General features: G+C 39.3%; 1 protein-coding gene across 7 annotated transcripts in view; it reads right to left on the minus strand.

The window, feature by feature from the left end:
* Positions 1 to 25,001, minus strand: part of CADPS2 (calcium dependent secretion activator 2) — a 487,000-nt gene that overhangs the window by 99,429 nt on the left and 362,570 nt on the right. For 5 of the 7 annotated variants that reach the window (XM_060020810.1, XM_060020804.1, XM_060020803.1 and 2 more), the window contains 2 exons: positions 22,892 to 23,015; positions 20,800 to 20,820 (listed from right to left, as the gene is read on the minus strand). In XM_060020810.1, the coding sequence (XP_059876793.1) occupies positions 20,800 to 20,820; positions 22,892 to 23,015 (145 nt within the window). The remainder of the gene's footprint in view (positions 1 to 20,799; positions 20,821 to 22,891; positions 23,016 to 25,001) is intronic. The other 2 variants (XM_060020806.1, XM_060020805.1) reach the window with 1 other exon arrangement.

Raw genomic sequence — 25,001 nt, forward strand, 5'->3', positions numbered from 1 at the left:
AATTAATTTTGGGAGAACGTATTTGTGGTTGTGTAGTACAAGGAAGGACTGGTGGGGACCAGGTCTAGCGTATGGGGAACTATGGGAAGACGGTAATGGGAACAGAAAAGAAGAGAAAGGTAGAAGGGACGCTTTGAAGAAAGGACTTGCAAGCCTTTGTGAGTGACTAGAAATTGCGGGTCAGGGAGGACAATGACCTTGAGGTTTGGAGACTGCATAGCTCGGAGAATGGAGATGCGTGGCTGATGAAACCACCAAATGGGTCTTCGGTGGGCCACCCCACCTAATTACCATGTACATAAAATTTAAAGCAAGCAAATTATTCTAAACTAAAAGGAAAGTGGTGCATTGTAAAATCTACATGCACAGGGAGTTAGGATATCTGGATCCTTTGCCTGGAAAACTCCTACTCATCATTCAAGACACAGCTTTAATGCTACCTTAAATGTAGGACCTTCTCAAAGTTCTGGGGCTGGGTGAGTCGCTCCTCCCTCTGGGTTCCCCTATTACCAGCTCATGAGCTGTTACTAGACTAGGCCCAGATCAGTCAGAAACTGGGTCTCATGATCTTGTGCTCTCACTACCTTGAATAGGCTTTGGACCATGACAGGTACTTAATGAATGTTTACTGAGGATGCAGTAGTATAATTTTTGGGAAAGGGCATGTTAAAAATAGAATCAATGCCCAAATTATTTCATTTCACTTTGTGTGGGATTGCAAATAGCTCTTCTGTCACTCACAAACCAAGGGTGAGTGACAGCAAGTCCATCAATGAAATGCAGCTGTAGTCCAAGGACACTGCTCAAATAATTGATGAAGCTGTGTTCTTAAATTATTAGAGATTTTTGGGGTAGAGTTTTCAAAATAATTTTTAATTCTCAAGAGCGTATCACTTATATTCTTTAATGTTTCCATCTTTAGATTTTTTTGTTTTTGCTTTTTTGGGCTGCATTGGGTCTTTGTTGCTGCGCATGGGCTTTCTCTAGTTGTGGCGAGTGGGAGCTACTCTTCATTGCAGTGGCTTCTCTTCTTGTGGAGCACGGACTCTAGGCACAGGGGCTTCAGTAGTTGTGGCTCATGGGCTTAGTAGTTGCGGCTCATGGGCTCTAGAGTGCAGGCTCAGTAGTTGTGGAGCACGAACTTAGTTGCTCTGTGGTATGTGGGATCTTCCCAGACCAGGGATCAAACCCGTGTCCCCTGCATTGGCAGGCGGACTGTTAACCACTGCGCCACCAGGGAAGTCCCTCCATCTTTAGAATGAGGGTGTTGAATTAAGTTGAGGATTCTTAACCCTAGGGGTTAGGAATAGGTTTTAGGGAGTCCTTGAACCCCTTAAAATTATATGCTAATTTTTGTTTATAGAGGCATTTTTGGGGGAGTGAAGGATCACAACTTTCAGATTCTCAAAGTAGTCTATGAGCCAAACAAATGGTAAGCATCACTGAACCATATATGCGCTAAGATTCCTTCTAGCTAAGAGAGTCTATGCTTCCTATAAATTTTGGGCTTTACCTATATTGGATTATATCATTTCAACTTCATGAGGAAAGGGAAAGGCAACAAAATGTAATTGTTTTGATCACAGAAGAGAAACTTATTTTTCCTACATACTTTAGTACAATATTTACTCTATCCCTAAAACCATTCTGAAAGTTAGGGAATCAGGAGCCCCATTTCCAGATTAGGGAAAAGTGTCTTAGAGAGGTTAAAACAGTGATAATCCAGTGACTTGAATTCTTTTCCATCTTCAAATTCTCTGAATAGGATTAACATACACACACATACACTCAACTGAATATATATGTTCAATGTAAATTTCTGAAATAGCTGAAAGCTTGAGTTTATAAAGTCACCATATCCTTAGCCACAAGTAGGCAATAATGGGAAAGAATCAAGGAAGCAACCTGAAAACGTATTTCTGTTTATGTGTGAATATATCAAAACCAGCTTTTACATTTAACACTCCCTTAAGGAAAAACTCACAGAGTACCCTGTGTTCTACTGAAACTTAAAAACAGTCTGAAACACTTTATTCTTTCTAGATTAAATTTACTGAGAGGATCAAAACTTTGTACTTCAACATAATGACCACTCTAATACTTTAAACAAACAGCATTTTTATCAAGTACACTATGTATGCCATCTCTGGCTGCCACTCATTTGAGTACAGCCAAGAAGTTTAATGCATTTTTTAGCTAGAACTCTGCTAGATAACAAGGTTATCAACAGCTCCATTAAAATTCCGAGCACTGTGAATATTTGAGAATTCCCCCTTAAAATGTCCACTTTCCCTCTTTTTGCAACATTTCTACAGCATTACAGATGCCTCTATATTCTTCAAGCTTCACGCCAAGTTGCTGGTAGTTGGTAACGCATTTCAAATAGTGGCATTTAAAACAAATACACCCCAAAGTAGCAAGGTTTCTTGATGACTTTCAATGTATTGCTCTTGGCTACGATACTTCTTCATTCTGGAACACTTTTACTTTTCTATGGCAACACTGCTAGGCTCCTCCAAGCAACCCCTTGTAATTATGCACCTGTGTACATTTAAGAAGAGATCTCACTGGAAAAAAAGTCGGAGGTGGGGAGATGTAAGAAGACAGCCTGACCATTGTGTTGGCAGGCTTTAACTCTGCTCCCCTGCTTCAAAGAGGGTGCACACTCTCAGCATCCTCTCCTTGGCTGCCTCCTTTCCTGCCACTGCCTGTAACATTGGATACACAATGATGCTCATTGTGAAGGCTGTAAGGGGATATGGGGAGAAGACCAGTAAAATCATTTCAGTCCATTTTTCTCCATATAAGATACAAAGAAATTTGAAATATATTTGACCTTAACTTTTAACAGACTGATTGTATTTGTACTTGCAGCTAAACAAGGACTAGAATTCAAGATGGTGTTGGATTGAAGGGCTATGGTGATAATCCCACTGCAATACTGCCTCGTCTACTCTCCTCTGCATCTACATCATGATAACAGCTAGAGTGCACCAACATATAATTCCTATATATGCGCTAAGATTTCTTTTTTTTAAACATCTTTATTGAAGTACAATTTATTGGAGAAACTAACAATATAGTTTCTGCTTTATAACAAAGTGAATCAGCTATACATATACATACATCCCCATATCTCCTCCCTTGCGCTAAGATTTCTTGCTGGTTCTTCAACATCCCCAGATTTTGTGGCCCTGAATTTGATTCAACAAACATATATTGCATGTAAGATATTGTACTGATAACTGAGGGGATAAAATGATGAACAAAACAGTATTTCTGCCTTCAAACAATTTATGTATCTCTTTCCCTAACCAGTTTATGAAGTAGAGGATAGAGCTGCATCCCATGCATTTTTGGTCAATATGAGGAAGTTCTATAATAAAGCTCTGATAAAGAGTGAATTAAATGCATTCAATATGCAAGAAAAGAGTTACTAGCTTGCAAGAAATAGGATCAAAGATATATCAAAAAGAGGGCTTTAAATTGCTCATGCGTAATATATGGAGTTCTTCAGAATCAAATTATCCTTTTAATGTGTGGGTGTTTGAGTTCAGAAACATTAGATCAGAGAATGCAGCAGTCTGACACTGAGGTCTCCCATCTTTTTCCTCCTCCCATCTGAAGAAAAAGAACTCCCTCCCTCCAAAGGACAAAAATCAGATGAATGCGGAGAAAGCCCTGACATTCAGGAGGTAACTGAGGCAAGAAACTTGTATGCCTGAAGAAAAGACTGGGGAGAACTGCAGGTCCTGGGGAAAAAAAGAAAAAAAGCAGCCACATAGCACAGGGAGATCAGCTCGGTGCTTTGTGACCGCCTGGAGGGGTGGGATAGGGAGGGTGGGAGGGAGGGAGACGCAAGAGGGAAGAGATATGGGGACATATGTATATGTATAACTGATTCACTTTGTTATAAAGCAGAAACTAACACACCATTGTAAAGCAATTATACTCCAATAAAGATGTAAAAAAAAATCCTAAAAAATAAATAAATAAATAAAAAATAAAAGAAAGAGGAAGAAGAGGAATGAGGGGGAGAAAATGGGCAAATGACTACTTTCTAGAGAAAGGAGTTAAAGGAAGGCCTACAGTTTGGAAGGAGTAAGGATGTCAGCAACATGGAAGCATCTACATGGGACACTGTGGAGACCCAAGTAGTGAGGCTCTGCCTTGTGAGGTTTAACTAAACAAGGAAGTTGGGCCAAGGGTACAACACCTGAGTTCTTCTACCTGAAACTCTAAAGTTCATTCAGTAGCAAGGACTGTCAGCACCCTCTCTGTGGACTGCTGGTCAGAAAAACTTATCTACCCACAGACCCCGACGAGAAATGGTGGAACGGACCCCTCTATTTCCTTGTGCCCCTTCTCCACCAAAGTAGACGGTGACTGCTCCCACCAGCCACCTCACCCTCTTACAAAAACATAGGGCAAAACCACATTACACACGTTGCGCACTGCTATGGGCGCATACATGATTTGTACCAGTTAGAGAGATCAGAAATGGTTCCATCTGAGCTACCACCTCCATCCTCAATGCCTTTTTCCATTCATACACCCCTTTGGCCAGCCCAGCCGGCTCAGGAATTTCTACTGGCTCCCTAGTTTGTCCTAATTTAAACCTACCTTAATTCTTGTCTGGGATCAGTGTTCTCCCTCTTCGCATGACCCAGACTGAGGACTCAGTTGGAAAGTGTAAATTTTATTGAGATTTTCTGACCCATCCTTTAGCTCCAGGCATAGCAACCTGTGGTGAGTGATACAGTACCAGAGTCTAGTACAGCTGGGCCCTTGGGAGTCCTACCCCTGCCAGATCTCAATACTCATGGGCCTTTTCATCCCAAGAGGGAAGGAGGGCAGGAGATCAAACACTTTCCCATTAAACAAAACAACCCCTCCCCCTCCCACCTGTCTGCCACCTTTAGAGCTTGTGACTAGATTAGATGATTCCGGGTGCGGGGTGGGGCGGGGGGGAATCTCCCTCAACTTAGTCCCCCAGAGGGAAGAGTATATAACTTTCTGGCTAAGAAGACCACCTCAGAATCCAGGAGAGAGGCGGTGTCTCAATCTAAACGCCACTTCTCCAGCCTGACCTATACTTACTCGCCCAGTATGTGACGCCCCAAGACTTGGTACTGTCAACTGATGCAAAAGGATGGAGAATCACTGCTCTCTCGGCTTGTCTGACTGCAATCTATTATGGTGCTATGACTGCCAGACATAATACATCACTCTAATCAATGAATGGAGTATTTGCAGTACAGGTCTGTAGTTTGCAACTTCATCATGCACCAGAATCGCCTGGAGGGCTTGTCAAAACACAGATTGACAGCACTACCCCTAGAGTTTTTAGATTCAGAAGGTCTTGCTTGGGGTCAAAGAACTCGCAGTTCCCAGGAGATGCTGATGGTGCTGGTTTGGGGAATGCACTTTGAGAACTACTAGTGTTTACGAAAAACAAAGATGAACTGTTTAACCTTCAGATTATTTCCTCCTTTACCTACCCGAAATCAAGCTATATATATATATATATATTTTTTTTTTTTTTAAAAGAAGATGTTGGGGGTAGGAGTTTATTAATTAATTTATTTATTTTTGCTGTGTTGGTTCTTCGTTTCTGTGCGAGGGCTTTCTCTAGTTGTGGCAAGCAGGGGCCACTCTTCATCGCGGTGCATGGGCCCCTCACTATCGCAGCCTCCCTTGTTGCGGAGCACAGGCTCCAGACGCACAGGCTCAGTAGTTGCGGCTCACGGGCCTAGCTGCTCCGCAGCATGTGGGATCCTCCCAGACCAGGGCTCGAACCCATGTCCCCTGCATTAGCAGGCAGATTCTCAACCACTGCACCACCAGGGAAGCCCAAGCTATATCTTTACATAAACTTCATTTTAGGAAAAAGGTGACTTTTGTGTAGAATCGGAACACATTTTACCTTTCAGTATTGTTATCCCAGATAGGATGAGGTACATATTTGGACAATCCTTAGATGAATGAAAATAATCTATGATGTTATGGCCTGCCTATGGACGTTTAAAATCCATGAGAATACCAATGCCACAGATGTTTGAAAACAATAGGGCTGTGGCCTCCTAATTCCAAGGCTCCCTTTGGGGCCAACTTGTTTAATGACCCTGTCATTTAAACCAACAGTTGCAGTTAATATCTCCTTGGAATTAACCATGCTAATGATACAGTGCTTTCAAATAACTGTCCTGCAGTCACAGTCACGTTAGCTGCTTTACCTGGATTATCTTTTGCATCAATACGTTCATTTTTAAGGAAATGGTCAGCTATAGAGCAAAGGAGAATTGGACACTGGACTGGAGGCAATGGCAGTCAAACTGGATGCAAACTGAGCAACCTCCATAAGGCAACAGCCAGTGGCGATCCATGAGTGACTGGCCACAAAAAGTCAGATACCTCTGGACGTAAACGTCAGTGACACTTCGTGAACCTTCCTTGAGGAGGAATATGGAGGCATCGTCTCCTCTTAAGATCTTAAAGACATGATGGTGATGGAATTACAGAGAGAGGATTATTAGGACACACACACACAATTTAATATTATTTGGTTTAACATTTGTCACAGGCTTTTATAATTATGTGACTTATAGGAGTGGAGAAATAGGGGGGTTCCCTGGTGGCCTCATGGTTAGGATTCTGGGCTTTCACTGCCATGGCCAGGGTTCAATCCCTGGTCGGGGAACTGAGATGTCACGCAGTGCGGCCAAAAAAGAAAAAAAAATAAAAAGATTGGAAAAACAGACACCTTGGTTTGAGTTTTATTAAAGTTTTAACTTAGTCCTTTTAGCTGTTGAGATTCTGGCTCTCCTTAAATCTGTGAAACCAGAAGATCTAAGATCTCACAGGAAGAAAATATCTGCGTCGTGTTGCTGACTGCAGAGCCTGTGAAGGCTTGAAAGAGAAAAAAATTTTCTTACATGCATATTTACTTTGCTCTGGTTAGCTCTGGCTAGAACTATGTGGTAGGATTCTAGTGACAGCAGAAATTTTCTTCCACTGGCAGTTCTGTCAGCTAGTTGCATAACAGGGGCTTTTCTAGAGACTGGGCTTTAGCCATGATAGCTATATCTGTATTTCACATACACAGATTACATTCAGCAGCTGAAACTGAGAAATGGTCCCTTCCCTGGTTTATTGCTCTTCATATATATATATGTATACTGTATTTACTTCTCCCCAATATAATTCAGATTCAGAAACTGAAAACCATCAGAATAATCTCAATTATGCCATGCCAATACTAAATTATCATATAATTAAAGCCTATAGCGTCTTAAATTTCATGCCTAGATCTTCTTGTCTTCTAATTACATTTACCTGAAACAAGCAGCCTGTCCATAGTCGTTTGTTACATTCCCACAGAAAGGGAATAATACCCTTACACCTCCACACTTACACTTCTCCTGCCACTTATGCTCTTTTTTCCATTCTCAGGGATAAAGTCTGCCTGTGAACAGTGGGGGTTAGGCAAGCAGGATCCAGTGAGGCAATGGAGGTGAAGATGGTTTGTTCAGGAATGAGCAGTGATTAAGGGGAAAGGCACTCCAGAGGCTTGCCAGCTGGGTAGTAAGCTGAAGGAGAAGAAACGAGAAGTTTCCCAGACACAGCAACTACAATATGAAAGAGATAATTTGAAGATTTGTAGCCTTGGGTGCTAAGAAATTAGTCAAAAGATCTCGACGTCTGTACATATGTCTTTGATTCCTTTGACACATAATCAAGATCTGTTAGGGCAGCCAGCTCATGCATTAATGGTGATAAAGTATTTGATGCCAAGATTTGGAGAATGTCTCCTAGCTGGACAAGTGTAAAGACCAAGTGTAGAGAGGAGGGTTGGGCTTGGTGACTTCCTGAGTATTTCTATGGTTGGTTTTAACATCGTGGGTCTGCCTGCCACTGTGAATGTGTGTGTATGCACCGATGATGCCTCAGGGATATTTTATAGGTTTCCCTTTTGAAAAAAATCCGGCATTACAAATTATTCAATTAGGTCTTTAAATTGAGTGCTTGAAGCTCTACGTCCACTTCGCTCTGGTCTATAAGAAATCTCCCTAATTTCCCAAACTAGTCATCTGTCTAGGCTTTGAGTACTTACAAACTCTGTTGAGAAATAAAGAGGTGAAATCTGTCAGTTTGCATTACTCTCGTTTTGTCCAAGTGAAAAGACTTTTTAATACATCTAAACTACTCGGATTAACAAGGTGCTGCAGAAGCCACACTGCTGCATGTCACTTGGTTACCTGTTGACATGTGTTAGTAAATAAATAAGAGGGTCATCAATCAGTTGGTTTCAAACCCTGGATTTAGAGAATGATAAATTCTACAGAATTGCTCATGAAAGGAGGAAAGCTTGCTATTTCAAGACTGCATTTATCTGTGAATCACATTCCATATAAAAGTAAAAATAAAACAAAAACACAAAAAATACATGACACACTGTCAAGTGAGCTGAATAACCTGACATCATTTCTGAGACCTTTTAGGGAACAGGTGTTGAACACTTGTAATGAGATTTCCATGCATCTTCAGAGGAAGGAGATAGGATTCTAGCAAGAGCTGTTCAGAGTGTTACAGATCATGGCTGAGGGAACAGTTCTCAGTAAGGAACAAACTGAAAGAGATATTACATAAACGTTTGGTTTTCTCAGGAGGTGCTTATGTTTTAAGAATTTTTGCAGAAGGCAAATGTTCACACAAGAGAAGCTTTTGGAAGAATATAATTTTTCCAGATCCTGAGGAATCTGGGATATACTTAATTAAGTAAGTCCTCCTGATACAATATCTTGTGCATTTACCTCATTATTTTACATCTTCTTCTGAAACTCTGAGAGTCAATGTGGTTCATGGAGCTTTCATTTCAGAGTGTGAAGTATTTTTTTCAAGCATAAATGGTTGGTTGACAATTCTATGTAGAAAATGAAGTAAGTAAATTGGACACTTAGAAAACTGAGGATGTGAAAAGGTAAAAATATTATTAGTTGAAGATAGTTACAATAAAGAGTAATGATGCATTTATAGTGATAGATGTTTTCTTCAATACTTTGAGGTCTCTCTGGAGACCACGTTTTTATCAGAGAGGGCTTCAGTTTATTTTAATCCATTTAGTGAGCCCTTCTTTCTAACATCTCTGAAACAGCCCATCCTTCCATACTGATTTGTGGTCCCACTTTATTCTCGATGAAGCGTATCAGTCTCCCATTTATACATGACTCTGTCTCTGCATTCCTCTTCTGAGTATCTGCCTGATCCTGGGCTTTGGTGATGGCTTTGTAATTTGTCTTAGTATCTGGCAAGGCAAATCTCCACACTGTTTTATTTTTTCCTTAAGGTGATCTAGTTTTCCAGTATCCTTTATTCTTTTACTTAAATTTTGAAGTAACTTTATCAAATTAAAAAAAAAAAACCCTGGAATTCTGATGGACATTGCAGTGATTTTATAGATTAATTTGGGGGGAGAGTTTATATATTATTAAGTCATCTCTCTTAAGGGCATGAACTGCCTCTACATCTATTTACATTACTCTCTGTGATCTTTACTTGAATTTCAAAATTTTTTTTATAGAGGTCTAGGAAGTTTTGTATAATCTGGCTAAGTTAACTCTTGGATGCCTTATAGTTTGGTGGTTACTATGAAAGGTACCTTATCTATCTATCTATCTATCTATCTAGTTGAATGATGGTGCAGAATAGTGTTTCTGAGTGTGGTCCATGGACCACTGTGGATCCCTAAGACCTTTTGGGGGCCTGCATAGTCAAAAGTACTTTCATAATAAGATGTTTTGCCTTTTAAATTCTGTTGACATTTACAGTAATGATGCAAAAGCACTAGTGGGTAAAACTGTTACCTCAGCATGAATCAAGGTTATGGCGCTAAATTATACTCATCACGTATTCTTTATCACCATTCACTCAAGAAAAACAGCTGGTTTTACATAAGAATGTCCTTGAGGAAAGAGTAAAAAATTATTAATTTCATTGAATCTCTACGCTTGAGTATACATTTAAAAAAGTATCATCTGTGACAAAATGAGAAATTTGCATAAAGCACTTTTGTGTACTGAAGTATGATGACTATCTCAAGGAAAATTGTTTGTGTGACTGTTTGAGTCCAGGGCTGAGCTAATTGCTTTTTGTTTTCTTTCACAGAGAACCACTTGACTACTGGCAAAGTATGGTTATTCAGACTTGGAAGTTTGGTAGACACTTTCTGAAAAATGAAGTAAACCTCTCACTTTAAGGAAACAATAGATAGTATCTGTTGCCAATGATAAAATGGGAGCTTTTAAGGAAAAGTAGAATTTTAGAAAACTTGTATCTGTCAGGAGCTTGACAGCTTCCTAATACTTTAAGACTCTTCTGATGAGTCGGGGTGATACTCACAAGGGTGATTTTTTGATATTACATAATATTTGTTAACATTAAGAAGATTGCAATTCACTGCATATTTTTCAAATAATCAATACATAATGTTAAAAATTATGCACGATGAAAGATCTATTCAAAATACATGATAAACCAGTGGAATTTAATGTAATAGCATGAAAAGTTCATTGATGTACTTTCAGACTTCACATTTCAGTTAAACTGTAACAAACTTCCAGTTGCCGAGTTTTGGTATAATATCAAAGAAGAAAACCCACAATTATCTGAAAAGTTTTCTAAAATATTCCTCCCTTTTCAACCACATATAAGCCCAGATTTGTTTTTCGTGTCTTAACCAAAATAATATATTGCAATAGACTGAATGCAGAGCAGGTATGAGAATCTAGTTGTTTTCTATTAGGGAAGCCATTAAAGAGATGTACGAAAAGGTAAAACACTGTAAACTTCTCACTACATAGTTTTTTGTTTGTTTTGGAAATTTTTTCTTTCATAAAAATGTTTTATGTTGACAAGTAATGAGTTTATATTTATTTTTAAACAATGACATTTTATAAATTTATTTCTAGTATGGTAAATATTGGTAGATATAACCTACATAAACAAAAGCTCTTTGGGATCTGTGTTAATTTTTAAGAGTGTGATGGGTCCTGAAACTGAAAAGATTGTGGACCTCTGATGTAGAGAAAGGCTATTGATTTTAACAGGCTGGCTTTACAACCTTGCTGAACTTTTGTATCTAATAGGCTCTATTTAGATCCTGTAGAGTATTCTAGGGAGATGATCATTTCATCTGCAAACAATGATGGTTTTATCTCCTCTCTTTCCACTCTTTTGATTCACCTTTTTTTCATTCATTTTATGTAGAGTCTGAGACTCTCAGTACTGTGAAAAATGAAAGTTTATGTACTTGTCTTGTTCCTAATCCTAGAGAATGCCTTTAAACTTTCTTCATTAAATATTCACTGTAGGTCTTTTCCTATATGGATTTTATAAAGCTAAGGAAGTCTATCTAGGCTAACAGTCTATTTTTTATTTTTTATTTTATGGCTAAGTGTTAAACTGTTTCACCCTTTTAAAAATATCTATTGAGGGGCTTCCCTGGTGGCGCAGTGGTTGAGAGTCTGCCTGCCGATGCAGGGGACACGGGTTCGTGCCCCGGTCCGGGAAGATCCCACATGCCCCGGAGCGGCTGGGCCCGTGAGCCATGGCCGCTGAGCCTGCGCATCCGGAGCCTGTGCTTCGCAATGGGAGAGGCCACAACAGTGAGAGGCCCGCGTACCGCAAAAAAAAAAAAAAAAAAAAAACATCTATTGAGATCATTTGATCTTTAAGTTTTTTAGTTTTTTGATGTTGAATCACTTTTATATTCTTGGAACAAATCCCATTGACTATGATATATTATTTTACAAATACACTGTTGGATTTTGTGAGCTAATATCATATCTAGGAATTTTGCATAGATGCTTATAATGAAATGGACCTATAATAATTCTTTTTTAAAAATTTTACTTATTTTTGGCTGCGTTGGGTCTTCGTTGCTGTGCGTGGGCTTTCTCTAGTTGCACCGAGCAGGGGCTACTCTTCGTTGCGGCACACAGGCTTTTCACTGCGGTGGCTTCTCTTGTTGCAGAGCACAGGCTCTAGGCACGTGGGCTTCAGTAGTGTGGCACACAGGCTCAGTAGTTGTGGCCTGCAGGCTTAGTTGCCCCGTGGCACGTGGGATTTTCCCGGATCAGGGCTTGAACCCATGTCCCCTGCACTGGCAGGCGGATTCTTAACCACTGTGCCACCAGGGAAGCCCTATTTCTCTCTTATTCTATTGTCTTGATCAGATTTGGGAATCATGATTATACCTGCTTCATGAAATGAACTCCCCTCACTTCCCATTTTACTGAACCTATTTTGGATAGGAATTATTTGTTCCTTAAAAGTTTGGTAGAACTTACCTCCTAAAACAACTGGGTCTAGGAATTTGGGGATGGGAGATCTTTGACAACTATTTCAATTTCTTTAAAATTTATTGGCCTACTTGAGTTTTGTTTTTTGTGCTGACTTTACCAATATACAGTTTTTTGAGACTTTCAATTTTGTATTGGTTCACAATACTCTATTATTTTGTTTTGTGTCTCTAGTTACTTTTTCTCTTTCATAGTATATTTATCTGCATCTTTTTCTTAACCAGTCTGATGGAAGTCTGTCTTACTCTATTTCTATTCTCCATATCACTTAGCTTTCCTTTTGTATTGTCTACTTATTTCTCCTTCCCTGCAGCCCCCATTCTGATCTCCTAGGTCACTATCAAGTTCTTCAGCTATATTCATCCTGTATCCTGTTTTTCTTACAACCATATTATTTTCATACCCAATATTTCCACTTGGTTTTTCACGACTTCTTGTCCCTGCAGCAAGAAGGGACAAGCTAGCATCCTCCTGTATCACCTTGAGAGTATTATGCTCAATTTAAATTCTTGCTCCATCAGTTCCAGGTGGTACATATCACCTATCGTCTTTATTAAGAGCTGCACTCCTTAGGAGTCTAGTAATTTTAGTTTGAGAGCTCACGATCATTTGGAGGCACAAAGAATGGGATGATGGGCAGGCTTGTGTCCTTTGCAGGGACTTCGAAAAGACAGAAGCTTAAGCTTTGGAGCAGAGAGTTCCAGGCAACACAGAACCAACACTGATAATTTCCTTTTCCTACTAAGTCATTAGACAACTCCTGTGGACAGGGATTCACCATTAATTTGTTAGATTCAAAGCAACAGCACTTGGTCAACAGTCCTGTAATTCACCAGGCTACAGGGTTTGGATGTAGAGGAGTGAAGGGATGAGCAGGTGTGGCTCAGCCCTTTCCTATCTTCATCAACATCTCACTGCAGCACAGCTGAGGCCCTGTTTTGATAATACCACAGACACCACCTGACCTACTGCTACCAATTCCAATGACAAAAGATAAGGAGTTGGACATCTCAAGGCAATGTAGTGGGGAGGCAGGAGCAGAATTTAAAAGTTTTCCTCCCTTCCGCTCTCCTTCTGACCAGCCATGCTCCAGGCTAGTGTAACTAACTCCCCCCAGGACAGACTGGTGAGATTGGAAGCCAAACTTCTTTGGGCGAAGTGGAGTGAAGGTGAGTACAACGAAGGTGAGAGTATAGCCTGCTTTTTGGATGGCAGCTGAAAGGAGGTGTAGAGCTCAAGATAAGGCATTATTTAGGGAGATACCATGATTATAAATGGAAGGGAAACATGTAAAAGAAGACAGAGGTACAAGCCACAGGAGAAAGAAGAGATATATAATGCAGTAAAATACATCCAGAAAGAGGTAAGTGGAACTGGGGTCAACATGATAGGTGGACACGTTGGCCTTGAAGAGGAAGATACCTCATCCCCTGATGATGCAGAAGAGAAGACACAGGTGAGTATAAATAACAGGAAGTTGGAAGGTACAGAGCTGGAAAGCTGAGGCTTACTATGCACTTTACAAGATTGAAAGGAAGTGTCTGCCCTTAAATAACCTTTAACTTAGGTGTCATTTAAACTTAAGCTCAAGTTCCTAGTATAGCCTGATCCGGAAGGAGAACACTGTTCAAGATTGAATCAAGTTTTCATTTTTTTTATATGTGGAATTAGCTACAACTGTCTCTGAGTGAGGTCGTTCTTATCTTTTGTAATTCACACTCAAAATAGAATGACATAAAAATGGAGAGAAATGATGGATGACTCATTGACAAAGAGACTGTGGATCAAGGAAAAGTTCTGCTCATTTGGGTCGCAAACGATCTCATGGCATTACAAATCACTCGGCACTGGTAATATTAACCCCAGTATAAGGGACAGAAAGCCAAAAGCAGAGGGCAGCAGGACAGAAGGCTAGCAGTTGTTTTAGACAGAGTAACACATACTAACGCTTTCCAGAATCAAACGAAGATCAGTCAGCAAGGATGTTGGAGGAATGCAGACCCAGAACTAATTTTAGAGGAGAGAGACCTAAGTGTCTTTAAATGTCTCCATGCTTTGGAGCTGACAGAACCCTCGTCCTTTGGTCACTAAAGTGGGTGCAGAGGTCCCAGGAGTGCTGAAAGCACTGCCATCAGGTTGCCACTGGTGTACAAGGGTGCACCTCGTCTCTTCATTTGACTTTTCACTTAGTTGGTTAGTGACCTGAGTGTGCCGAGAGCTACTGAGCAACTGCACCACACTCTTGTCCTCTGTCCTAAGCTGACAGAAGGTACATACAGAGCTTGAAAGCTCTGTCAGACATAAGCAAATCACGCCTTTACTTGCCTTTTCTAATCAATAATCCCTGCAACTCCTGCTTGTTATATTCCCAAACCAGCTTTGGATACATGGGGATGAATCTGTCAACGTTGTCATGAGCTGACTAACTGACAAGAACACAAATTATATAGTGCGGGGTTCTTATCTTGAGGGGCTAGCGAGTTGGTGGGAGAGAAGTTGGGGCAAATGTACCAGAAATCCTCATTCTTCCAGATCAGATGTGGAAATAGCCAAAGTGAATTCATATTACTTACGTAGTACTTAAAAGAGAATATGGTTTTAATACTTTCTGGCACATACATTATATAGAATAAGGCTAATGGTGTGGCAAGGAGATGTGAAAGACACCTTATTCAATATATTGAGAAGAACATGCTGATAAAAATAGTTTAAAATTAGCATTTCAATTGTATCCTACTCGGTGATAGAATCAAAGTAATTTATGGTTATCAGAAAACAATTATCGGGCTTCCCTGGTGGCGCAGTGGTTGAGAGTCCGCCTGCCGATGCAGGGGACGTGGGTTTGTGCCCCGGTCCGGGAAGAGCCCACATGCTGCGGAGCGGCTGGGCCCGCAAGCCGTGGCCGCTGAGCCTGCGCTCCGCAATGGGAGAGACCACAACAGTGAGAGGCCCGCGTACCGTAAAAAAAAAAACAAACAATTATCTTCTTAGGTAACTTAAATAGTTCATTGACCATCTGAAAAATACTCACAGCTTTTCTTTGTATATAGTGCAAAAATAAATTTTAATTTGATCCTATCCAGGTAATCACAGATGCTAAGTCAGGGTAGCTCAAGCAATGAGTTTTTACTGTGTATGCACATATTGCCTTACAAACTAAAAAAAGAAAAAACTTTACAGATTTATATGATGTTCTCAAATATTTTAAATAAAAAGACAATAGGTCATTCTCTTTGTTTTAGAGCTGGAAATCGTATCTATCAATTTGTCCCTAAATCATCAGGTGAAATCATCCGAAGCAGAAATGGTCACAGAGGTTTTACTTTCAGGCCTAAGTCCCAGAGTCCAAGCCACACTGTCCAAATAGGCTGGACAGAAATTCTTCAGTTCTTTCATTTTGTTTTATCATTTCTAAGGTGAGGGCCCTGTTTCTTTTAGTATACAAATTACCTCCTGCAAAGTGTTGCCAGTGCTATGGGAGTGCAAAATTTCAGGTCTATTACTTAGGCATTGTAGCCTGAATTCATGGTAACATATAATACTCAAAAAATTTAAGAATCAAATTTATAAGGAAACTCAAAAAACTTTTATGAGAGTACACTGCTAAGTTATCCTAGAAATATTAATATGAAATTATTCATTAACAAAAAGCATTTTCATCAACTGTGCGGTTTATACACTCATTTCTGTGCACACACGTCCTTCAGTAGAACAGATTTCACTTATTTATTATTTATCGCTACACTCTGACAATGAAGTGCTAACTTAAAATGCCACCCAGATGGCAAACACATCCTAATGACGTAAGGATGGCCACAGTGCAACTTCTCCACTCAAAGCAAGCAAGCAGCGTGGCCCTCTGGGAAAGCATCTCTGTTCTGTTCAACTGAGACTTTGAAAATGAAAGCACTGGGGGTTAGTCCTGGGAACCTGGCAACCAGAGGGCCCAGGGAGATCATCACTGCACAAAGCCTCTGCCTGTTCATTCCATGCTACCTTTTGTTTAGGGCACCTCCACGTTTCGAGATTCACAAGAAGCTTAGGTACCAAATTTACATAAAAGATCTCAGGTCAAGGCAAGCTCTAAGGAGTGGTCTCCCTCTTTTATCGTAAGTCACAGTATGTTATGTAGTTTTCAGGAGAAGACAGGGACTGTTATTAGATGTTTTAGAGTTATTCTTGTCCATAAAAAATTCCGTGAATTAAAGAATGGATTCTTCTTTAAAAGTAACAGCTAATCTGCATCAACAAGGTATGTGATTTAAGAAAAATACAATGAGAAACATAAAGTTTCAGTATCATTTTGAACCTTGGATTATAAATAAAAATAATCTTACTATTACATAAAAAGTTAGGGATAAAATTAAACCAAAGAAGAAAAGTAGCTGATTTCACAAGTGTAAATCTCAAACTTTTCTTAAAATTAAAAAAAAAAAATTGCTTTCTAAAAGTTTCAAGTTCTTAAAATGGACTATCTGTTCTCATAAAACACATGTGACTAATTCCCAAGAAGGAAAGAAGGCATTTAGAGAGAGGTCATCTGTTTTATTTCATCTATTACAGAGTTGTAAAATTCCTTTATTCTGCAAATTTGTGCTGCCAGTGGAGAATCTGAAGAATTCCCAAGGATAGACGAGAACTCTGAGTCAAACTGAGCAACACGCTGAATTATAGAAACAACGGAAACAGGTTAGATTCTTAACTATCATTAATACAGCTGCTGTCTATAACTTCTGGCGTCTGTGATCCAGAGTCAGTGCCTCCTCACTCCCACGCTACACCATTGTAAAGGGCATGAAATTCTGGTTTAATTGTTCCAACCTTGTTATTTTTTAGCGGTTAGTTTTTGCTCTATATTGTTAATTATTCAGTGATTGGTTTGAATGATCTTTTGCAAGCCAACCTGCCAGCTTACAGATGTTCTCTCTGCTGTAAAGAGCCTGATCACTCTCTGGGCCATTAACTCAATCGTTTATTCAATGAAGTACTTATCGAGTAACACCGCACCAGGCACTTTTCTTGGCACTGGAGATACAGCAGTTTTGAAATACATAAGCCCTGCCCTTGTGGGGCTAACGTTCTAGGACAATAGCTGGGTGAAAGAACTATCTTGTGTGTTAGATCAAATGGGCTATGGAGAAAAATAAAGCAGGGAAAGGGAAGAGACATTCGGGGTTGGGGAGGCTGCACATTTTAATCACGTTCAACACCCGACACTTAACATGTGTCCGGGAAAATAAAAAGAGTCAGTTTCTGGAGTTCAGCTCTTAGCCTTCCAACCAGACACCTGTGTTGTCCAATTCAGCAGCCACGAGCCACATGTGGTGGATGAGTACTTGAAACGGGGCTACTTCTAATGGAGATGTGCTGGGAGAGGGAGATGCCCATTGGATTTCAAAGACATAGGAAAAAAATAATGTAAAATATCTCAATAGTTGTGTATACTGAATACATTTTAAAATGATGATATTTTGGGTATATTGGGTTAAATAAGCTATATGCATAAAATTAATTCCACGTATTTCTTTTTACCTCTTTAATGTGACTACAATTTTTTTTTCAAGTTACATATATGGCTTTCATCATATTTCTATGTGCAGCACTGTTCCAGACTCCTTTTTAAATGTCCGTGAATTTTAACTGAGTGCAAATTGAACTATGCAAGCTTGCCAAGAATGGAGAGGAGGGAAGACATAGGAAAATAAGAAGATATCTTAATAGGTAGACAGTGGGTTCTAATCTCCCACTTACTAGCTATGTGACCAGAGACTGGCTGGTAGATAATAACCTCTCTGCTTTGGTTTACTAAAAAAGGAATAATAATAGTAGTATTTACTGTAAAGCCTTGTTGTAAAGAATAAACAGGTACATGTAAAGTGCTTACAATAGTGCCTGGCATGTAAGTGTTTGCTCCTATTATTAAATAAATATTATTTTTGGAAAAAGAGACGCTACCAATATTAACCCTTGGCTTTTGTGATGTGTGTGAGGGGTTTATCTGAAAATGCCACGACTTTGGATCAGACAGCCTTGGAGGCAGGGCAGCCAGGGGGAGAGGAGCCCTCTGGTGTCCGAGGAACATGGGTGCGAATCTCAGGTCTGCTGAATTTTAATAGCAGCACAACCTTGTGCCAGTTACCGCCTTTTTCTGAAGTCTTAGTTACCTCTTCTGTAAAATATCTGTTTTGAAGAGTTGTTTAAGGAACTCCTGAAGCAGTGTAAATGAAAAACCTCTGGGGCAACAGGCAGGTCAACAGACGACAACATGATGACAAACCTTGAGCCAAATTTTCCTCTTCTCTATGTGGAACAAACTAACGGGGGATAATGATTATAAGGCTCAAGAGAGTACTGTTTCAAAGTCTTATCAAGCATTTAAGCTCTTACACATGCAATTGATATTCTCATTTTTACTCACTTTTAAAATCACCTGCAAGAACATTTACTAGGTAACCCTGTTAACTGGCAACCAAATACAACTAAAGGAATGTAACGACATTTCTTAAAAACCTCTCTTCTGTTACTTCAGAAGTCTTCAACGGAGGGTAGCTTTCCCTTCGATTCACTTAAATTACTGAGGCTATACTGATTTTTTTCTCTTTTCTATACAAGCATTTGACTTTTAAAAAGTATTTTTCCCAGAGTCTGCAGCCTAGACAGTTGAGCCATGGTACGGTGTTAAACACAAGTGAAGGGAAGCCTTTCATCTGGTTGGAAGTGCTGTACACAGCGGACAGCAACTGTCACAAGCAGGGCAACTGCCTCTGCTCCATCCTCGTCATGGCATATGGTGGCCCCTTCCTATTCCACAGGGACAGGAGTGTAGTCTCTGTAGGCTGGGGATCAGGACACCTGACTCCAGTCCCAGCTGGCTGACTTATTTACTCTATGGCAAGTGGGAAAACCACTAACAACCCTAGACTTCTTGTCTGAAAGTTATATAAAAACTATTTTTACAACAGAAATGTGGGAGATAAGATGTTATACGAGGTTTTGAAAAAGTTTGTTAAAGATCATGGGGCTGCTGCTCTCACAGCGGGCTGTCATAAGAGGGGATGGTAATATTTTTTTCTAATTCATCTTTTCTTTCTAAAGTGCACTTCAGCGATCATTGTAGGTGTGTTCTTTCCCCTTTTCCTGGCTCTGAGTGTTTTGTTCCTGACACTTTTTGAGGTCAAATACTGGGAAAGAAGTGAAGGTCGGACAAAAGAAATAGCATCCTTAATGGAAGACTTCAGTTAAAAACAACCCAAACAAACTTGTCCATAAGACTGCATGCAAAATTTGACTAAGATGAGAAAACTCAGATTAGAAAGGTTCATCACTTGTCTCTCATGCCACTGATTTCAAATGGAACTTAACTAATGGACCTCTTGTCTCTTTCCAACTACTAAGTACCTACTTTGTGTCATGGGCACAGTGCTGGGTGCTGGAGATACAACAGTGAACAAGTTCAGTAGAGACCCTGCCTGCAAGAGGCTGAAGCGGAGATGGACAGGATGAATACATAATGGCCCATTAATTAAATTAATTACAACTGTGGGACTTCCCTGGTGGTGCAGTGGTTAAGATCCGCCCGCCAATGCAGGGGATGCATGTTCGAGCCCTGGTCCGGGAGGATCCCACACACCGCGGAGCAACTAAGCCCGTGCGTCACAACTACTGAGCCTGCACTCTAGAGCCTGTGAGCCACAACTACTGAAGCCTGCACGCCTAGAGCCCGTGCTCCGCAACGAGAAGCCACCGCAATGAGAAGCCCGCATACCACAATGAAGAGTAGCCCTTGCTCGCCACACCTAGAGAAAGCCTGTGCGCAGCAACGAAGACCCAACGCAGACAAAAATAAATACATACACAAATTAATTACAACTGTGATAAGTGGTGTGCGTGCACACACACACAAAAGTAACAAAATCTTTAAAATCTCAGAGACCCAGAGAAGAACTCTTTCCTAGCAATTTCTTGAGAATGGGATTTTATAACCTCTGCTCATTACTATGATTAACAACTTTCAAAGTTAAGAGCTGCTTACTTTTTACTTAATAGCATTTATGCATTTTTACTCTCAGGTTATCTTCCAGGAGTGATAAAAGAAAGATGGTCCTCTTTTCTAGTTCTAAGAGTCCTTCAAATATTGGCAACAGCTTCCAAATAAGATTAGTGTACGTGGTTAAAACCTAATGCATAACATTAATACAGCCTCAGGTGTTTTGCTTTGAATTCATATCAAAAAAACATTGCTGAACTTTTGTAGAGATAAATGGTCTATATTTTCCATACAAAGCATTAGCAACAGTTCCAATAAAGTCAAAGTCTTTTCAGTATCTTAGTCAAAGTGATCTAACAGGAGCCCTGAAAAGGAAAGAGCTATTCATCCATATCAAAACACAACACCGCCACATTAGAAATAATGACACATGCATGTACAAACGTTAATTACCTGTTTCCTTTTCTGCTGGGCCTAAAACACAAGAGAAGAGAATTTAGGAGAAAAACAAACTCTACACGTGTTGCTCACTCACGTAACGTAAAAGACCAATCAAGCAAAGAAAAGTAGCCCATTTCCTATTTCTAACTTAAAGTCGACTTTGGTCTTGGTCTGAGCCTGAGCATAAAACAAAGCATTTTATTTTTTAAGATATAAAAAAAGGGGGAGAAGGGAGAAAATGAAAAGGATAAAAGCTTTTCTTATCTAGTAAGTATGCACTTTATTTTTTTTTTGAAAAGAGACTGCTCAGCAGTCCTACCTGACTAGATTTCTAGGATCCTTTTTCTAGAATGTTCTCACACTGGACTCGAGATAAGAGAGGGGGTGACTCCAGAAAGGAAGAGGTGGGAGAGTTCCCTGCTCACTCTCCATTGGGTCCTCTTTTAGGCTTTTCTCTAACACAGACTTGTTTTTGTGTGTGATCCAGAAGAATAACTATTCCTTTCTGATCACCATTGTTAACGGGTTTATCTAGCTGATTAATGAGAGGAGCCCATGGCTGTGTACAAATAAAAGAAAGTTCTTCATTTGTCCATATTAAAATGGATTCTACAACTAGAAAATAAATACAGAGATAAAACAAAAAATATACTGCATATCTTTTCAGTATTGTTGGATAAGGTAATGGTCAAAAGTAACTAAAATAGTTAAGACCAAAAGGATTCTCATAGTTTTTTGGAGTGCATTCATAATATTTAGATAAAACGATATTGTGTTTACTCAGGTTGCCTACAATTTTTTCTCTTTGCCAGAGTTGAAAGGTTTTCATATGTCTATTTTTATATCAATTCTTTCAATCCACGTTCACAATACCCAATATTCCCAAAACATGAACATTGTTTGAAGGAGTATTCAAAACGTGAAAACCAATCTGTTTATCTTCCACTTTCCCCAAATGACCTAATATTCATTGCTTCTGCTTTAACACAACATGATATCATAATTAATGATGTTAAACTGGTATCTAAGGAGGTTTCATGTTGTTACTCTCGTGATATAATATTGGTTGCTATAGTGATGGGATGGCTTTTTTGTTAATCACTCAGGAGGCTGGCTATCACGTGCTTGTTAGAAAGCTTGATCAGATTTGGAGAGAAAAAAGGATATAACACAGCCAATTATAATCATCTTTTTCATTGTCCCAATTTTGATGAATCTATCACAGTATCAACTCATTAATAAATTTATAATTCATTAAATACAATTTTATATTAAAAGTTACTAAATTTTTTCTAACAGATGATTTACTTTTTATTTTTAGAGATAAGTATTTAACACTATAAACTTTTTTCCTCCCTAAGTTAATGCTACATGTATTACACAAGCTAGTTTTATGATAATTAAAGAACCTGAGGTCATTTCTATTACTTTTAATTATATCAGTCAAAGGATTGTCAGATAAAAGCTGATTGTGTGACTTTGCCACAAATTTCAATCTATGTATTTCTAAGTTACCTTAAACCTTAAATGAATAAAATAATTATCCTTAATGAATAAAACCTGAAGAAAGAGAAAAAATGCACAGTCCTCTCAAGAGAGCTAATCTTACAAATGCCTCAATATATTGTAAGCAATTAAAAGTTGCAGGAAATTCTATCAGTTTATTTCAGCCCTCACGACAATCAACAAGTTTCCGCTTTCTCTGAGAGATGCTGCAGAACCAAAAATAAAATAAAATAATACTACACTGTTACTGATCAGGAAAGAATACACTGCCCATAGTTTAAATGTTAGACATACTTACTGTAATGTCAAAAAATACAACCCATGAAAACACGTTTTGGTATCTTCAAAACTCAAAGTAAGAACAAAGGACAACTTAAGCATGAATCCTGGGTCTTTCATTCAAGCAGAGTCCCAGGAGGCATATTAAGGCAATGAATAGGAAAAAGCTCTTCAGTTCACCAGCTGAGATTTTAATGAGACATTTCCCTTTGCCATGGCACAGGTTTGTTCAAGAAAGGAAAGGACTTCTCACAGAAAATGCAGTTAATAGGCAATGTTGGCTCTCACTGCCATTTCGGCAATTGCTCACCGCACTGACCTTCTATCTTGGCATATTCTGTGAGTCTCGTGTAATTGATCAAGGCAGCTCTCTCAAGACATTTTCTGACCACTTTTTTCACCTCTTCCGCTGGTATGGGAGTGGCAATATCTTTCATTAAAACCTAGAGAGAGAGAGAGAGAGAGAGAGAGAGAGAGAGAGAGAGAGAGAGAGGGAGAGAGAGAGGGAGAGAGAGACGGCATAACATATTAAAACACAAGTACACAAATTGCCCTAGACCTATTGGTAGGAAGGGGTCCTAGGTAACACTGGGGGAGGTGATGAGTCAGCACTCCACAACCGGGAAGTAATTTCTCCCAGTCTTGGCTCTGCCTGTCTAAGCATCATTTAGGCACATCAAAACCTCCCTTGCCCAAGCCACCATTCAGTGTGACTGTCACTTTTCCTCCAGGGACCCACAACGCCACTAGAGCAGCTGTTTCAAAGGAGGATTACAGTCCTTAGGATACTTTGTAATAAAGTTTACCTTGCATATCCCTGATTTAAAAGCTTTAAATCTTTTGAGCAATATATATGAAAACATAAATTCCATTAAAATAAGCATCATTTATGGGCTTTATAAAAATCAAGACCACTACTCTCACTAATTATACTTTAGTTATTTTGATCTGCTGGGGATAGGGGGAACTTCTTTGTCTTAGTGAAATGAATGGAGTATCAAATGTTAAAACACAAGGAAAACTTTCTGAAATTAAAAAAAAAACAAAAAACGATTATTTTCTATTGGGTTCCTAAATTGTGTTTTTGGATTTTTCACTTAAAAGTATTACTATTGGCAAATGGAAAATACAATTGTATCCAGAATTCAAAATATACTGTATTTAAGTACTTTTATAGTTACTCATTGATAATTTTCCTTAAAACTTTCCTAGTGATAAAACTGCTCACAGTAAGTTTTGATTATACAATTAGTCAAACGCTATTTTCCATATAATTGATGTGGCTTTCCGTGCTTTGCTTACATTCAAATTCTACAATACACAGGTATAGCAAAATCTTAACATAAAGAAGACAATACTTTTGTAAGTGTTCTGACTATCCTATTAGTCTTTTACTTTGAAAGAAATATTGAAAGAACACGAAGACATCCATTTCATGGTTTGTTACTTCATTCTATTTCGATCAGCCTCTGCACTACGTATTTTTTTTTTTTTTTTTTGTGGTACGCGGGCCTCTCACTGTTGTGGCCTCTCCCGTTGCAGAGCACAGGCTCTGGACGCGCAGGCTCAGCGGCCATGACTCACGGGCCCAGCCGCTCCACGGCATGTGGGATCTTCCCGGACCGGGGCACGAACCCGTGTCCCCTGCATCGGCAGGCGGACTCTCAACCACTGCGCCACCAGGGAAGCCCTGCACTACGTATTTTATAATCTCAAATTCATTCAGTCATTCTAGCACTGGTGATCCTTGACAACATATTTTCATTCTGTCAGACAAGGTTTCCTTCTGAAAACAGCAAACTTTATCACTTAAAGATTTCCTCCCCTAACAAATTAAATTTTTCTTCATAATATCACATTAAAAATCTTCAACACTGATGTATATTTGGCACTTTAATTAGAACTGCACATTAGACTTTTTATTGCCAGAAAAATCCTTGTGTTTAGAGTAAAAACATAGAAGCATTAACAGGCACTATCATTTTTAAGGTGATTATTACTAAAATTTAAGATTAACTTTACTATTAAGCTTTCCCATGGTGCCAAACTTTCAAATAATAGAAATAGCTGTTAAAATCAGAATGTCTGTATCTATTACAGAGGTGAGTCTAGGGTTGAAATCAGGCAATATTTCACAGTATCTAGGAGCTGGACACTTCATTTGAAGTGTGTGTGGGGAAACTAAATCCCCTTTCCTGGAGAAGCACAGATAAAGGGCTAGCAAGTGCAAAAAGGGAGACACACAATTTGTTTCATGTTTCCGCCCCAAGTTCTTCCAAGATACCATTTGTATCAAGAATTCACATGTAGATTTTATTTTTCTAAGATTTCAGTAAGTACAGAGACATGAAAATAAAGAAATAGCCCTTACCATTTCTCTTTCAATTCAGCAAGAGACATGATTAGTTACTGTAACTGGAATAAAGGTC

The sequence above is a fragment of the Delphinus delphis genome, chromosome 9 (genome assembly GCF_949987515.2).
Source record: "Delphinus delphis chromosome 9, mDelDel1.2, whole genome shotgun sequence".
NCBI lineage: Eukaryota > Metazoa > Chordata > Mammalia > Artiodactyla > Delphinidae > Delphinus > Delphinus delphis.